This window comes from Lagenorhynchus albirostris, chromosome 14 (genome assembly GCF_949774975.1).
Source record: "Lagenorhynchus albirostris chromosome 14, mLagAlb1.1, whole genome shotgun sequence".
NCBI classification, from domain to species: Eukaryota; Metazoa; Chordata; class Mammalia; order Artiodactyla; family Delphinidae; genus Lagenorhynchus; species Lagenorhynchus albirostris.
The window spans coordinates 88,107,845-88,125,552 of record NC_083108.1 but is presented as its reverse complement, the minus strand read 5'-3'; the positions used below and the strand labels follow the sequence as shown (position 1 = coordinate 88,125,552).

Genomic DNA, 17,708 nt, shown 5'->3' with positions numbered 1-17,708 from the left:
TGTTTTTTAAAATGGGGTTAATGTCCCTCACATTATTGTGTGCTTTCCTCACCTAGCTTTATCACGTGGATATTGCCCCACATCAGCTGATCAGCTGATGCAACTCCGTATCTATTCTCTTAAGGCTGGTAGGAGCCCCGCGTGTGGCCGGTAAGAGCCACGTGACCAGTACTGCAGTGAGCATCTCCCCATGCATGTTTGCAGCATTGGTGCTTTCGTTTCTGTGGGCTCCACCCTAGAAGCAGAATTCATGGTCAGAAGCAACAGCTGTGTTTACCTCCATCATGTGTAGTCACATTGCCAGGGCGCTGATGCCCTGTGCGAGGACACAGAGGCTGTTTCCTCTGAGTCTACCAGTCTGATGGGTGTGCTGTGATGCTGCCTTGATAGTTTCACTTGCAGCTCCCACTTCCCTGGTTACTAGAGGGTTCTTCACAGGCATTATTTTGTTAGGGCCACAGCGTACTTTAAACATCTCTGTAAACTAACTGTTAGCATGTCAGCCAAGATGTTGTGTGAAATCCTGGGTCCTGACCTGAGGGGTATGTTAGCTCTGGCCCGAGGTACCCACCCGGCTCGCCTGCCCCCAGCCCAGCCCCGAGGCCATGTCTCTGGTGCTGCGCTCGCTGATTTGGGTTCCCTGCCTGAGGCCACAGCTCCTAGGTCTCTGCTGTCTGGACCACTCAGCGTTGTGAAAAGTATGAGAGACCTCTTGAGTGATGAGTGCACAGTTAGTGACAACACTGCTGAATTCCTAGTGAAATTCAGCAGCAGCTACTTACCTCCTAGGATCCACAGTTGAAGATGCTTCCGCCCATAAAGGGGCTCAGTTACGGCGTTTCTCTGCTCCCGTCAGCCTGCTGTCTGACCCCCCTGGGGAGACCTGGGGCTCTCCTCCCTTTCACTCGCTGTTCGGCCCTTTTCTTAACCAAAGTGAAAGGTTTGGATTTTAGATATTTAAAATTTTGTTATTAGCCAGAAAGTTGTCAGAGTAGTTCCCCTCCTGTCCTTGAGCAGAGGCCCTGGACTGGAGTCGCCTCAGGCAGGAAACTGAGGTGAGGGGCCCAGACATAACTGCATGAAGAAGGCGAGTTCAGCGGCCGTTGTCCAGTCAGGATTGCTTCTCACATTCCTCTGTACTGTCAGGGAGCGGACTTGGAGCTTGGTGAGAACCTCAGAACACTCACACTGGGACCAATTTCAAGTTCAGTTCTTTTGTTACTAAAAGGCACAGGTTGCCCGTGTTCTGTTTTATTTTTTATTTTTTTTAATTTCAGGCTAAATATATATTAATTAATTTTATTTATTTTTGCTGTGTTGGGTCTTCGTTTCTGTGCGAGGGCTTCCTCTAGCTGTGGCAAGTGGGGGCCACTCTTCATCGCGGTGTGCGGGCCTCTCACTATCGCGGCCTCTCTTGTTGCGGAGCACAGGCTCCAGACGCGCAGGCTCAGTAGTTGTGGCTCACGGGCCTAGCTGCTCCGCGGCATGTGGGATCCTCCCAGACCAGGGCTCGAACCCTTGTTCCCTGCATTAGCAGGCAGATTCTCAACCACTGCGCCACCAGGAAAGCCCCGCGCGTGTCCTGTTTTACCAGCCGGGTGCCCATAGGGGGCGATGCACTCGTGGCACGAGCACGGCCCCTGTGCTTGGCCAGTGTGTCTGCCACCAGGTGGGTCCTCTCTGTGGTCAGTGTCCAAGGCTCGCAGTTTTCTCTCCATCTGCAAACACTTCTTTCAAACTAGACAGCCGTGTGTCGTTCAAAGCTAAATCGTATCGGTAATAAAACACAAAACAGCCAGGCTGCCGTTCTGATTGGTCCTCTGTACCCTGGTGCATTGTGAGTTTCTAAATGGCCATTTCCCCACCTCAGGCTCAACAGAGGCTCCAGTGCCCCTGGAGAAGGAACAGCAGGTCCGACTGCAGGCTCGGAAGCAGCTGGAAGAGCAGCTCAGACAGTACAGGGCGAAGCGCCAGCAGGAAAGAGTGAGTCTCCCTCTCTCGGATGAGCTAGTGGAAAACCTCACGTGTGAAAAACAGCAATTGGTCAGACATAATTCCAGGATCTGCTGTTTATTTCTCTCTCGGGGGGGGTGGGCTTCTGTGCTTCTCTGCAAGGATCATTTTTGTCATGTAGTTCCCACCCTTTGGTTCCCACCCCGTCTGGTCCTTCTTCCCTCTAAGGCTGCCTTTAGAAAAGCAGGGGCAACAAATACTTGGGCAGAACTGCTGTCTGTGCTTGAGCGGCCAGTCCTGGGTTTGGCTTGTTTACTGTATAAGTGGCACAGTTTCTACTGAACTTTGCTGTACAGTGTTAGAATATGTGCCACGTCCCACACATATGATAAGTATGTCCATATGCTTTGCTAAAATCAGTTTTGTTCAGGTATGAAACTCTCGTTAGGATACCAATGAAAGCAGTCTTTTTAATCACATCGAGTGACTCTAAGAAAGGGGGGTATGAAGGTTCATTTCACTCTTCATCCAAGTTTTCTGTGGACTTGAAAAATGTCAAATTAAAGGAATTTAAAACTAAACAAACTTAAAAAACGCTTTTGGGGATTGATTTAGTAGTGACGGGTCCTCATCAAGGTTGGCCATTTGTTTTCCCAAGAGAGAACCTTGGCTTTTCGAGCGTCAGGGCTCTGAAGCCAATGTAAACGGACTGGAAGGGACAGCGCCAGGCTCTGCACTGACAGAGGCTCCCACCCGGTCAGGGGCTTCTAGGGATCTGTCCAGATGGCCTGCCAGAAAACATTACAATGATGGTCAATAGTCAGTAGTAATTACATGTGCTAGGCACTGTGTTAAATTCCCCACGGACATTATAGTGAGGCTCGGACAGGTAAGGAACTTGCGGTAAAGTAGCAGAGCCAAGATACAGACCAGACAGTGTCTGTGTGCCGAGCTCGTCCACAGCTTGCCTCCCAGGGGTTTGCACCACAAGTCCAAGCTCTGCCTGGGTCATCCAACGTTAGGCAATGTGTCAGGAGTTCAGCGTGAAGTTTCACATCATTTCCCATCTTTAAAAATTATATGTATGCATATACGTGTATAAAACCTTAGCCTCAGTAAGATAACTTCTGTCCAGCTGCTGGGCTCATCACACACTGGTCTGAGCAACCTGACAGGCCCACTTGCTTGGTCACCCTGCCTTCCCCGCCCCGCGCCGCACTAAGGAAGGCAGGCAGCAAGATGCCGGCTACTTTGGCCCCCACCTGTCCCCAGCTCTGGAGACCCTCGGGGCAGGGCCGGCTGAGGAGAGTGCAGCCTGGCAGGTGCCGTCCTCATGCAGATCGGCATCTGGGTGGGTTCTCCCCATGACCCAGGGGAGCTCAGAGCTGAAGTGACTGCCAGTGCCCCCGGCTGAGCTGGGACTTGAACCTGCCTATCTGAGCACAGAGCTGTGCTCTCCACTGCTGTGCTTGTGACCCATCAGCATGGCCTGTCGGTTCATGGAGTAGCATAAACCGAGTGAGGTTTTCTTTAAGAGTACAGGTTAGTTCAAAATGGGAGAATCTGTTGATAGAACTCATCATAATGGTCGTTCCATGTGGCAAGACTTAATGACCATCTCAGTAGGTGCTGAAAAGGTATTTGATAAAACTCAGAATTCTCGACTCAAAAAATGCAAAACAGGCAAGCAAAAACAAACTAGGAGTAGAAAGATACTTATTTAGGAATGTAGTTCAAACCTCATGTTTAAATGGTAGATATGATGGATGAAAGTCCTCCCCTGTTTGAGAGCATCTCCACGCATGTGCCTTCACGTAGAGGTGGTGATAATTTTTATGCGGGGGAGCCCCCTCTCTGCACTGCTCTTCACACGACCTTTCTCACTCCCCTGTCCTTAGCTCCTTCTCCATCAACACAGTGGAGGCCCTCCTCATCCTTCATGACCATGTGTATGTACCAGCATTGCATTAACCAACCCATAGTGATTGACTTTAGGTGGTTTCTAATTTTTTGAAATTGCAAACAATGTTGCAGGGAATGTTTTGTGTCTTGGTATACTTTTGTGGGTAAATCCTTAACTGTCAAATTATTGGGTAAAAGGCTTTATGTTAGTTGATATATATTGCCCTCCACGTAGGATGGACTGGTTTACATTCCGGTTAGCAGCCTGTAAGATCCTTGGTAGCATTAGAAATAATGAAAATTGAATGTTCGTCCTCTGATAGGTGAAAAAACCCAGTACTTCCTAACAGTCAGCGCCTCTTTGCGTGTTGGCTGTTTGGGTGTCTTTGTCGGTCTTTGTCTGTTTTTCTGTTGGTTGTCTTTTTGTTATGTTGGTACTGTATATGAGGAAGTTATCCCCTTCTAGTATTTTTGCAAACAATTTTTTCTTAGTTCGCCGTGACTTCTTTTCTGGCATACTTTTTGCTGCACATCAGTTTTTTTGTTTGTTTGTTTGTTTTTGGCTGTGTCGCGCAGCTTGCAGGATCTTAGTTCCCTGACCAGGGATCGAACCCGTGCCCACTGCAGTGGAAGCACAGTCTTTTTTTTTTTTTTCATTCAATTTAAAAAATATGTATTTATTTGGCTGTGCCAGGTCTTAGTTGCGGCACATGGGGTCTTCATTGCTGAGTGCAGGCTCTTCGTTGTGGCATGTGGGATCTTTAGTTGCCGAACGCGGGCTCTTTAGTTGTGGCATGTGGGCTCTGAGTTGCAGCATGCAGGACCTAGTTCCCTGACCAGGGATTGAACCCGGGCCCCCTCCATTGGGAGTGCGGAGTCTTAACCACTGGACCCCCAGGGAAGTCCTGGAAGTGCAGTTTTAACCACTGGACCGCCAGGGAATTCCCTGCACATCAGATTTGAATGTTTACAGTCAGAACTTTCAGTTTTTGCTGTTACTTCTTTTGGGGTTCATGTCATATTTGAGAGGATCTCCCCGTTTGAAGGATATAAGTAAATTCACCTCTGTTTTCTTCTTATGCTATAAGTAAGAGATAGTATAAAAAGTATTAAAAAGTTGTGGGTTTTTCTGTGTAAATCTAATCCACTTGCAGTGTTTTGGATGGAGGTGAGAGGTGGGAGTGAGCCTCTTTGTGGACAGCTGGCCAGTTATCTCAAATTGCTTATTTTGTAGTCTCTCTTTTCCCCACTGGTTGGAATGCTACCTTATTGTGGTGCTTCTTAAATATCTATAGACCCCACCTATGCTTGGACCAGTTCCTGGGCTGTGTTCTGTGTCATCAGCCCACCTACTCTTTTCTCATTCTCAGTGGATCTAATCATGGCAGCTTTATAGTGTGTGTTACCATCTGGGAGGCCTGGCATGTCCAACGCACCACGCCCCTAACTCTTCCTTGCTGCTCTGGCTCATTTATCCTTCCTCTTGTATCCCAGCATCGTTTTGAGATGCTCCTCGCCCACCTTGTTCCTTGCCACTTTGGGATTGCACTAACTTTGTAGAGTAACATAGAATATTAATCGTAAGAGAAAGTCATGTTGATTCAGCGCCAAGGAATGGTGTCTCCCCTCATCTCCAGCCTCATTCAAGGCCACTTGGGAAGTTCTAGCTAACATGAAGATATGAGAAAAAGAAGTAAGAGATATAAATATTGAAAAAATAGGAGAAATGTTATTTGCAGGTGTTGGTAACACCTTGGAAAAATGCTGGAGAATCAACTGAAAAATTGCTATCATTATAAATTTATAAAAATATAAAATTATTAAAATAATTGGGGTTTAGAAATTGTCAGTTTCAAATACAAATATGAAAAATCAAGTTGTCCTAGTATCACCAGTTATGAAATTAGTGGGAAAAGATAATATTTATAATATCAACAAAATAACAAAATATCTAAGTATTAAATTTAAATGACAACAAAAATGGTTTAGACTCTAAAACACTACATAACTTCCTCTGTCGAGGGTCAGGCAACAGATATAAATAAATGGGGGGAAGTGGCTCATTATCCCCTCAGTAATTATAAATTTAAGGTAGTTCTAATTCAACAGGACTTTTTTCTTAACTTGAAGAAAAATTTCAAGGTTTATGTAAAAGAATTATCATGGGAGGATAGCCAGGAATATTGTGTGAAGCAGATGTGAGGAGGAAGGACGTGCTCTGGTGGGTGTTTGGAAACGCCGTCGGGTCAGAGTCAGGCGTGCGCTTGGCTCTCACCCGGGGCCCCGTGGAGGCAGCGAGTCACAGAGCACGGGACGCCCGTGCCGCGGCTGCGTGCAGGGAGCCCTCGTTGCGTAATCGGCGTGGCCTCTCTGGATGGCGATTTCTGAATGCTGCTTGTCAATTTTAAACATAATTTTTGTACTTTCTTTTCCTTCTCAGTCAAGTCAACCTGTAACTAAAACGAGACTTTTTAGCACACTTGATCCTGAACTCATGTTGAACCCAGAAACCTTACCGAGGGCCAGTGCCGTGGCTATGACCAAAGAATATTCCTTCCTGCGCACCAGCGTCCCTCGGGGGCCGAAGGTGGGCAGCTTAGGGCTCCTGGCACATCCTAAGGAGAAAAAAAGTTTCAAATCAAGCAAAATTCGGTCTCTGGCTGATTACAGAACTGAAGATTCAGACGCTCGGAATTCTGGTGGAAATGTTCCGGCTCCGGACTCTGCCAGGGCCTCCCTGGAGCAGAACCGAGGCAGTGGGACGTCAGTGGTGTCTGAGCTCAGCCTGTGTCCCGAGGCCGATGACCGCCTGGAGGATGCGTCCCTGACGGGGGACAATGTGTCCGAGGCTGACGGGACCGAGAGTGACAGCTCCTCCTATAGCAGCGTCTCCGCCCGAGGGACGGCCGGCCTTCCAGTGAACACGGGGGGCGTGCGCCAGGCCCCCTGTGGGGTCAGCAGCCAGGAGATCGCCGCCAGCGCCCTGGGCCAGCTGCCCTCCATCTCGGATGTCCTCCAGGCCGCAGCCGCCGAGCGCCAAGAGCAGAGGCAGAAGGTCAACGGGGAGACGCGGCGCCGGGCTGACAGCATCTGCAGCAGGTGGGTGACGCTGGGCCTGCGAGGCACTGCCTTCCTCTCCGAGTCCCCCCTTGGTCTTTAATGCTTCATTTATATGCACTCTGTCTCTTTGTAAGAAGTGGAATTGGGTCGAATGAGTAATCACCTGCAGTGGTAAGATATTCTGCCTTCCAGGATCTGTGTAGACCTGTCTCTAAAACTGCACAGATGTGATGGGGGCTCATGTCTCCATGAGGACATTCTGGCCATGTGGTGGCTGAAAAGGCCATGCCGTGGGCGGGGGTGTATCGGTAGCATTCCTAAGAGCTTTGACTCGCTACCTAAATCTTTTTTTTTTTTTTTTTTTTTGCGGTACGTGGGCCTCTCACTGCTGTGGCCTCTCCCGTTGCGGGGCACAGGCTCCGGACGCACAGGCTCAGCGGCCATGGCCCACGGGCCCAGCCGCTCCGCGGCATGTGGGATCTTCCCGGACCGGGGCACGAACCCGTGTCCCCTGCATCGACAGGCAGACTCTCAACCACTGCGCCACCAGGGAAGCCACTAAATCTTTTTTACTTACTTATTTTTTTTTAATTGGGGGAGAGGAGCAGAGGGGTGTGGAATTTGGAGAGTATGGATGGTGTAAAGGAAAGACAATGATCGGTCATCTTCCCACTGCCTGATCCTTTGTGCCTTTATCCTCCAGCGTGTCCATGGAAAGCTCTGTTGCTGAAACTCATGATGAAATGTTGCAGGTTCTTAAAGAAAAAATGAGACTCGAAGGACAGCTGGAAGCTTTATCATTAGAGGCTAGTCAGGTAATGGAGATTTGATGGATGTATCAATGTGCCATGTCTTTGAGAAGAATGTGCAGCTCCTGTTCGTGCGTACAGCTTTACACGTGTCTTTAGGAATAAGCTTCAGCAGCAGCAGCAGCAGCAGCAGCGCAGCAGCTTCGTCTTCTGTAGCTGTACATTTTTGTCCACTTGATTTGTCAGCCACAGAAAGAGGTGTGCTGGTTTTCCGCTCTGTGTGGTTTCTCCTTGTATCTCCGTCAGGATCTGCCTGGGAGGCTTCCTAGCTCTGCTGTCAGAGACCTAACAGTCCATGGCAATGAAATCTTTGGGGTGGATTTCACCTTTTTCTGGCCTGGTGAAATTGTCATCTTTGCCCCTTTAGTACTTCTTTACTTTTTCTGATACGAATTTTGCTTTGTCTGGTTAGCATATGCCTAAAGAATCATTTTCCATCCCTTAATTTTCAGCTTTCCGATCAACAATTAGAGTAACTCAGTTCAGCTGCCTTTGATCCTCTGCACTTGGCACGGAGACGGGGGAGAGCACAAAGCACTGGGGGGTGTGAGGTCGAGGCAGGAGGCTCTCCCTTCCCCTCAGGAGCCTGCGCTGTGCGGGCGGGGGAGCCGTGCACGCGAGAGTGCTTGCTCTGCTGAATGTGCTTCTCACGTCTGATGACTTTTTTGTTCACACGGTCCTGGGACACAGACTCTGTACATAAAACTCTAAACTGAAGAGGTGATTACCGAGGTGTCAGGATTAATTTTAGTTGCACACGATTTTCACTTTGTCCTCCTGTAGAACGTGACCTCAGCAAGTGCATGTCCACCTCCCCTGAGTTTGACGCCCTGAACAATCGAAGCACCTTAGCTGGCTTTTACTTTACCTCCTTATCCTCCTGGGATTTGATTTGCTCTTCAGTTGTGTCCAAGCCAAGATCTTTGTGGATTGTTACGGGTGCAAAACTTTTTGGTATTTCTGTGAATATGCTGATTATGCTTATTACAAAATCTTACTGCGTTTGCTCAGTTAACTCACTTTTTTGGGTATTCTTCCGTTTGTTGAATTTATTGTCTTCACGACATCGGTCTTCTGCTATTGCGTGTTGACGTGCAGCTGTCTGCTCTTCTTTGCATTTTGAAATTGCTGTACACACCCTGATAGGCTGACTTCAGGGTGGGTGGGAGGTGCTGATGAGTGGGTAGGGGTCGTGCCCTTTGCTCAGTGTCTGTTCTCAGCTGCCCCTGGGGCCTAGGGCTTCTCGAGGCCCCACCTCTCCTCTCCCTGCTGGGTGCCGCGGACAGTGGTCCCCGCGGCCCTGCCACGTAGCACAGACTGTGCCTCAGGCTGCTCCATGCCCGGCAGCCCTGGCCGCAGCCCCTCCGAGCCTCTCCTGTGTAATGGCACCCTTTCCCCACAGACGTGTTCTGTGGATTTTGTTTTCCCCAGATCTGAATCTGGCTGCTCTTCATCTTTTAGAGACCCCTCAGCACTCCGGGCATTCTTACACTGTGTGTTTGTGCATGCTTGTGCGCTTTTTTGTTTTTTGGACAAATATGTTTTCCAGCGTCCTTGTGGGTGAGTGGATGCTTGCAGAGCTTTTCCCACGTGCTGTCCTGCCCAGGTGCCACCGTGTGGAAAACAGGCAGACTCTGTATTCACCCCTCCTACCTCTTGCGCCTGTTTGGAGAAACCCCTTCTTTTTGGGTAACTGTAATGCTAGAGGTGACTGAATGTTTTGGAAAACATGGTGCTTTCCTGTAAAGTTCACCTGTTGGACACGTTCCTCTGTCTCATTGGCTGTGTTTTGGCAGCCCTCTTAATACGCAGGGTGGAAGCAACTTATTTTCCTGAATGTCAGCGTGGCTGTGTGTGGGTCTTTCCAGGCACTTAAAGAAAAGGCCGAGCTGCAAGCGCAGCTGGCCGCCCTGCACACGAAGCTGCGGGCACAGCTGGAGCACAGCCACAGCAGCCAGCAGAGGCAGGACTCGCTCAGTTCGGAGGTGGACACCTTAAAGCAGTCTTGCTGGGACCTCGAGCAGGCAATGAGCGCTCTGCAGAACATGCTGGAAGCCAAGAATGCTAGCCTGGCCTCCTCCAACAGCGACCTGCGGTTGGCAGAGGGGCAGTACCAGAGACTCATGGCCAAAGTGGAGGAGATGCAGAGGAGCATCCTCAGCAAGGACAACACAGGTGAGCATCCCGCGTCTGCATGTCTGTCCCTCAGTCGCGTGCAGGCTCCCAGGGGCTGTGCCCCTGGTAGGGGTTGTCTCGTCTGCTCTGAGGACTGACCTTTGTCACATCAATGTGCTGGCGGTTATCCTCCCTTCTGATTTATACATGAAGTGTCCACTTGCCTAAAGTAGTGTTGTTTTTGGTTCAGCTTGAGGAATTCTGCACGTTTTTGCATGCGCATCAGGGGGGCGGCTTAGGTCTTAGAAATGGACTGTGGACCCCTGACTGTCAGAAGTAATCGTTTCCACTCTTCTGCCTTCTCAGTCCATTGGTGTTTGGGGGCTAGATCTGCCTGCTTATTCCAGAATTGCAGGCGCCATTTAAAATATTTAAAAGCGTCACTCGAGTAGTAGATCTTTATTTTCCCTTCCATAAGTTCAGGTTTTGGGTCTAGCTGGATCCCCGTGGGAACCCCCCTGGAACGATAGACAGATGGAACAGTGGAGTCAGGGAACGTTGCTGGTGGGCCAGGCACAGCGGACCTGTGTGTCCTTCCCTCGTGCTTTCTGCTCATCCTGGGGGCGCGTACTCCATTCCCAGAGCCCACGCTCCACACACGGCCGGCGCCAAGGAGTGTGGTCTGTGGGCTCACGACATCTCACTGTGCTGACGGGAGGAGGGGGAGAGGGGGTGGGAGAATGGCGCTCAGAGCCCAGGACGTGTCAGCCCAGACCCTGGTCCTCCAGTGCAGGCTGCAGAGATGATGTTCTTGTCCCCAAGGTCTGGGCGTCTGAGCGACGTGAGTGGGGTGCGGCGGGGCTTCTGTGAAGGACCACGGTGTCCGCCGACGTGGAGTCTTGGCCGTAAGACTTGTGAGACGAGGTTTCAGGTCTGATGAAATAAAGGAAAAGTGACAAACCGCTGTGGCAAAAACTTTATCTGGATCCTGGGCGGGGAAAGCACCAGCTGAGAAATAAAACAGCCAACTGACTTTAGTCTCTGAGCATTTTATGGTACCCAATCCCTTAAGAAAATTATAAAATCCAAGAAGTTCTGTATTGCTCTGGGTTGCAAGGCATGGCCAGACCAGAGCTCGGCAGGCATCAGACTGACCCGCACCCAGCGCACCTCCCCACGCCTTGCTGTCGGTGTGTCTGCTGGCTGGGGGATTTGGGGATGCGGGGGAGATGCTCCTGTTGCCATCCTAAAGCCCCACTGCTCTGAGGCACATCTATCCCCAAGGATTTCACATCAGGGGTCATGGATCCTATCGTGTTTTTTTGTTCTGTTTTAAAATTTTGGAAACTATCATTAGAATCATAAGTGTTTTCTTAAATACCTGGTGTAATTTATTTTTTAAGTAATTGACTGGTTTTGTTTGTACTATGATTTGGGTTTCTGCTATGATTTCCTGTCTGCTCCCCTTCCTGCCCTGCCCTCAACAGTGTTGACCATATCAGCAGACCAGCAGGGTTTAGTGTGTATACCATTCCTGAGCTTGTTGATGACTCACAGACGTCATCATGCCGAAGTCTTGAGCCAGAAAGCTCCCATGGCAACGTTGTGGACACACAGTCGATCTCATTGTTTGTAGATTTGCTAATTGTGAATTCTCCGATTCACTAAATGTATTTGTACGCCCACCAGTACTCACAGCTCTTTCTGGTCATTTGCAGATAGGTGCAGAGCAGAGAAGGGTTGCGGTCACCTGATGTGCAAAAAGGCTCAGCCTTCCTGGTTCAGCTCTTGTACCACAAGTGTCCTTTAATGGTCGATTTAGTGCCACGTTTTTTGCATTTTTGTGCTTTTTGGGGTGGTTTTGCTCTTTACGATTAACCCCAAACACTGTGTGGTGTTCCTAAGTGCAGGAATGCCGTGATGTGCTTTGTGGAGAAAGCATGGGTGATTGATAGACAAGCTTTGCACAGGCACGAGGTGCAGCGCTGTCGACTGTCAGTTCAGCGTTAATGAATCAAAAGCAAGTGGAGCAAGGTGTCTTTCAGCAGAAGCACACGCAAAACAAGGCTGTGTGTTGATCAGTTGATGAGCAGTGACCAGACCCTAGCCGGGATGCCCGGGACCTGTGGCTCGGCGCTTGAGGTTGCATGTAAGGCGTCGTGCCGAGGAGGAGGGGACCCAGCGTGCGCCGCTGTCTGCGGAGCCGGCTTGACGGGACCTTTGGCGCGGCCGGGCTCCCCTGAGCGTCTCTGCTTGTTTCAGTGCATGCCCTGCGGCAGCAGATGACAGCCTTGCAGAGCCAACTGCAGCAGGTGCAGCTGGAGCGCACTACGCTGACCAGCAAGCTGAAGGCGTCCCAGGCCGAGATCGCGTCCCTGCAGAGTGTCCGGCAGCGGTACCAGCAGCAGCTTGCTCTGGCCCAGGAGGCCCGGGTCCGGCTGCAGGGCGAGATGGCCCACATCCAGGTACAGCCCCTGCCGTGGCCAGCGGCTCATGCTGCACATCTGGTGTGAACACTTGCTTTTTCCCTAAATTGAAGCGACTTTTCTGAGTTTAGACTTCACCCATAGGTTGTTTGAAAATCTGCTGAGCACCCGTCTAGCCCACACCCCACCACGTGGGCAGGGAGGCCCTGCGGGGAGGGGTCACCGCCTTCTATGATCTTCTGACACAGGGAGTTTCACAGCTTCTGCTTGAGCATTTTAAATACTAAAATTCCCCTCTCTGGGACGTCCTGTGTTCCTCGCTCCGAGTCGTACATCCCGTCCCCTCTCTGGGGTCGCCTTTTGTCGTTGGAACCCAGCTGTCAAATCCACACCTGCGGGGGTCTCGGGCCGCTTGCTCCCCGGCTCTCCTGCGCCGTCACCGCCTCCTGTGGTGCGTTTCTTACGTGCACAGAGCGCGGCACACGCCACCTCCTGGCAGAGCTCTCCAGCTGCCTGGTCACCAGATCCTCCCAGAGAACACTCATTTCCCATATCCTCGCTTTCTTCCTGTGTTGTTAGGGTACCAGAGTGTCAGCCTCTAATTCTGCATGAGTGGGAACAGGTGTGAGTCCAGGTCTGCAGGGTGACCGGGGCTGAGGCATGCTCTCGGGAGCAGTAGGCAAGATGCTGAAATGCACTTTGCTCCAAATCTCAGTGTTTGGACTAATTGGACCGATTGTGAGGGTGCTGATGGTGCCTTGGTCAGCCTGTCTTCTTTTTGAATTTTGCTGTGGGTTTTATTTTATCTCCCCACTTTTTTTTTATCCAAGTAAAATATTGTACCTTTTTTGTTACAATATTCAGAACATTGAAACTTTACTTCTCAAGTAGAGGATGTAAAGTACTAACTCCACCAAATCCTCCTTTTTAAAAAAATCTAAAGTCTACAAATATACAAAATAGAATTTTAGGGCTTCCCTGGTGGCGCAGTGGTTGAGAGTCCACCTGCCGATGCAGGGGACACGGGTTCGTGCCCCAGTCCGGGAAGATCCCACATGCCGCGGAGCGGCTAGGCCCATAAGCCATGGCCGCTGAGCCAGCACGTCCGGAGCCTGTGCTCCGCAACGAGAGAGGCCACGACAGTGAGAGGCCCGCATAACGCAAAAAAAAAAAATAAAATAGAATTTAAAAAAATTTGTTGTATCTATTTTTAAAATAAATTTATTTATTTTTGGCTACGTTGGGTCTTCGTTGCTGCATGCAGGCTTTCTCTAGTTGCGGTGATCTGGGGCTACTCTTCGTTGCGGTGCATGGGCTTCTCATTGCGGTGGCTTCTCTTGTTGCAGAGCACGAGCTCTAGGCACGCAGGCTTCAGTAGTTGTGGCTCACGGGCTCCCAAGCGCAGGCTCAGTAGTTGTGGCGCATGGACTTAGTTGCCCCACGGCGTGTGGGATCTTCCCGGACCAGGGCTCTAACCCATGTCCCCTGCATTGGCAGGCGGATTCTTAAGCACTGCGCCACCAGGGAAGTCCTTATGTTGTGTATTTTTTAAGCTAGAGGACCTGGCTTAAATACGTCCTTAGCATAAATAAGCGTTTGTTCTACTTACCATGTGCTTGGAAACAATTGCAAGTCAATGCAATTTTGAAGCTGTCGTGCATTTATTTGAGGCATGAAATATTTAAAGAATCCAGATTTATATCCTGAGCTAAGTCAGAAATGGCATTTGGAAGACAGAAGTGGAGAAAGAGTCCAAGGGAATGGCAGAAAGAGTCCAAGTGGAGAAAGAGTCCAAGCAGTCCATAACTGCTTTTTTCAAATTCCTTTGACACCCAGGTCAGCGTTCCTTAATTACCGCGTGTGGTACATTTTCACCCTCTTTCTCCAGTAACATGGAAGCGTCCCAGGAATGTTCAGGTTGGAGAAGAACGCAGGGTAGTCTTTATTCTTTTGTTGCCTTGAGATGAAGTCCCGGCGAATGACGCCTTTCCTTGCTCTGGGCAGCTTCCATCTTAGACCCTGAAGCTCACAGCTTCTGGTCGCATTGGGCACCTGTAGGTCTAGGAGCGTTCGCGTCGGCTCTGGAAGGGACGTGCTCGCAGGTCTGCATGGCCTGGGTCAGACCGGGGCGGATGCCAGTGCCACTTCCTGGGAGTGGCCAGGGTCAGCCTGGTGCGTGACCAGGACAGTCGGGGACTGAGAGGGCAGGGCCTAAGGTGTGTCTGGCCGTGGGTCAGTTTATCTGATGGGCAGATTCCTGGCTGTCCCTGCCACCCAGTTGAGGCCCCTAACCTCCGGACTCAGGGATGCCCCTTCAGTGGGAACTGTCACGTAGGTCTTACAACAGACTGCACCATCGTGGGGGTGATGAGCGCTGACTTCTGGGCTGCTGGCTGGCTCCTCTTAAGTACACAGAACACAGATGGCCTGAGTGTCATGGTGGCTGCCAGGAGGGTGGGCAGGGAGGCCCTGCGGGGGCGGTGGTCCTGGGGAGCGGCCCTCCCAGGGGCCAGCGCTGTACAGAGACCCTCACCCTGGTGGCCTCAGGGACTGGCTGGGCTGTGCTTGTGCTTGGAATCTAGCAACCTTCGCCTTGTGGTGTTTTTCTTTGAAGATTGGACAGATGAGCCAGGCGGGCCTCCTGGAGCACCTGAAGCTTGAGAATGTGTCCCTGTCCCACCAGCTGACGGAGACCCAGCAGAGGTCGATCAAGGAGAAGGAGCGCATTGCCGCCCAGCTCCAGGGCATCGAGGTGGGGCCGTGCTTCTGGGGCTGTGGGGTGTCAGTGTTGTCTTGGGGTTTGGGGTTTTTTTTTATACGTAAACATTAGTACTACATACGTGCGTACGTATGCATATCTTTAAAAATACTCCTTTGAGCCATGTGCAGTGATTTGAGGTTTCGGGATTCTGTTCCTCGTGTTCCCTGTATGCTCATCCCCCCTCCCTCATCTCTGCACGCTCAGAGGTAACCTGGGCCTTCCTCTGAACTGACTAGTTCCGGCCTCAGCCTGCGTTGCCATTTCACGCTCCAACAGCCACGTGGACTGGTTAGGACCGTGTCCAGCCTCCTCTGTGGATTATCCCAGGGTAGGGAGATGCAGTGGCTTTGACCTGTGGTCTTTGTCAGCTGTGAGACCCTGGACTTAATATCTTAACTCTCTGGGCTTTGTTCCCTTTTCATTAAATATGGATAATAATACCTACTTAATAGGCTTGTTGGGAAAAGTAAAGAAGAAAAGGGGTACACGGCATCCTGGCATTGTGTACCGAGAACCTCACGGTCACACAGAAGGTTGGTGTTCTGTGACTGTGGTCTCCCATATCCCCACTTATCTGCACGTGCTCCTTTGTCCTCACGGATGACGTGGATGATGAAAGATAGTCGTGTTGTGTCAAACACATGCTTCAAGGGCTCAGTGTCAAAGAACTAAAAAAATTCTAAGTTATAAGCTAATGCTTTTTCCCTAAGAAAACTCCTAGATGTTGCGTCTTATCTACATAGTCAGGACGTAAGGAATGCCATATTTGCCCCACGGCCCCTGGTCTCTAGTCTTACCAAGTGGCATCCGGAAGTAATCTTGTGGGACTTCCCTGGTGGTCCAGTGGTAAAGAATCCGCCTTCCAGTGCAGAGGACCCGGGTTCTATCCCTGGTGACGGAACTAAGATTCCACATGCCGTGGGGCAACTAAGCCTGCGCACCACAGCTACTGAACTCGCACGCCTCAACTAGAGAGCCTGCGTGTCGCAACGAAAGATCCTGCATGCCACGACTAAGACCCGATGCAGCCCAAAAAAAATAAATAATCTTTAAAAAAAAAAAAAAAAGGAAGTAATCTTGTGAAAGAGAATGTGCCGTGCATCACCCCGAACAGCCCGTCTTCACGCAGGTGGCGGCGGTGGCGGCTGTGGAGTTTCATTCACCACTTTATCCCAGTTCTTAAAACTGGGCTGTCTGCTTGCTTCTCTCTTCAGCCAGGCCCGAGGGTCAGCAGGGGAGCCACGGGTGGAGGAATCGGCTGGTGGCCTGTCTTGGCAGTGGGAGGGCACCAGCTTTCTGCCCCCGTCCCCTCGGGCCCTCTCTCTGTGGGTCATGGACAGGATGGTGACGGGGACGATGGCCTCTCTCCAGGGTGGTGGGCTTGCCCGCCGAGGCTGTAGCTACAGGTTATCCTGCTTTTTAAAAAATGCTCTGTCTTCTGGGCCCAGGCTGACATGTTGGACCAGGAAGCTGCCTTTGTGCAGATTCAGGAGGCGAAGACGATGGTGGAGGAGGACCTGCAGAGGAGGCTGGAGGAGTTCGAAGAGGAGAAACAGCAGCTGCAGACGACGGCGGCCTCGGCGGCGGCCCTGGAGCAGCAGCTGGAGCAGGCAAGCCCCTCGGGCGCTCTTGTCGCTGCCCTGGGGCCGTGGCCAGCCTCACGGGGCTCATTGGCGCTGGTCTGTCCGTCACGTCGTCAGACCCGGCGGGGGTTCACTTCAGCTCGCGGTCTTCTGTGCCGCAGCTTTACGCAGAAGGCTGCCTCCAGAGCATCGTCCAGACTATTTAAAACCCAAGCACGGAAGAAGTACAAACTCTTGGGACACGCGGTGTTTTCGTTCAAGCGCGGTTACATTGACTACGGTTCCTTTTTTCCTAGGTGAAGCTGACTTTGCATCAGCGAGACCAGCAGCTTGAGGCTTTGCAGCAGGAGCACCTGGACCTGTTGAAGCAGTTCACCTCGACGCAGGAGACTTTGCAGAGCAGGGAGCAGGCCCTCGGGGACCTGCAGCTACACCACGACGAGCTGCAGGCCAGGCTGGATGAGCTGCGGGGGGAGGCCACCGCAAGGGACGACGCCATCCGTTTCCTGCAGAACGAGAAGATCGTCTTGGAGGTGGCTGTGCAGGCAGCCCAGAGCGGCAGGGAGGAGTTTGATAGAGAGGCAAAATGCCTGGAAGAGGGTGCCCAGGACACGTCAGAAACTTTAGAGCAGTTGACACAGGAATTAGCCATCAAGTCCAGCCAGGTAATGCAGTTTGCTGTCACTTTTTTACGCGTGGAAATCACATATACAAGAAGTAGCGCTGATTGTTTGGTCCTTTGTTTTGTTCTTTTTTTGAAACGTGGAAGAACGCTTCCGGGGGGGCGCCCAGGGCTCAGCTGGGGAAGGGGCCCACAGCAGCTGATGGGGTACTTCCAGTCCTAGGTTAGTGGCTGGGCGTGTAGATACCTGGCTGGGAACTGGGAACCGAGTTGTTTGGGGCTTTGAAAGTAATCTGCCAAGAAACACCAGCTTCAGTGCTCCTGTGAGGAGGAGCTCAGACCTGGGAGAAGCAGCGTGGGGCTTTGGTTCTTTCCTTCCTGACCGCCTGACCCAGTGCAACGCCCTGGACGTGTCGGCATGATGGTGGGTGAGGGTGGGAGACGGCCGAGGGTCCGGGTGTGTGCGCACGTGACCTA

At 51.2% G+C, this 17,708-nt stretch overlaps 1 protein-coding gene across 2 annotated transcripts in view; it reads left to right on the top strand.

Moving 5' to 3' along the window:
• The window catches only part of GOLGA3 (golgin A3), a 44,800-nt gene that overhangs the window by 8,997 nt on the left and 18,095 nt on the right, over positions 1–17,708 (top strand). For both annotated transcript variants that reach the window (XM_060170389.1, XM_060170388.1), the window contains exons 4-11: positions 1,871–1,983; positions 6,296–6,954; positions 7,619–7,730; positions 9,593–9,899; positions 12,102–12,304; positions 14,880–15,017; positions 16,475–16,636; positions 16,906–17,274. In XM_060170389.1, the coding sequence (XP_060026372.1) occupies positions 1,871–1,983; positions 6,296–6,954; positions 7,619–7,730; positions 9,593–9,899; positions 12,102–12,304; positions 14,880–15,017; positions 16,475–16,636; positions 16,906–17,274 (2,063 nt within the window). The remainder of the gene's footprint in view (positions 1–1,870; positions 1,984–6,295; positions 6,955–7,618; positions 7,731–9,592; positions 9,900–12,101; positions 12,305–14,879; positions 15,018–16,474; positions 16,637–16,905; positions 17,275–17,708) is intronic.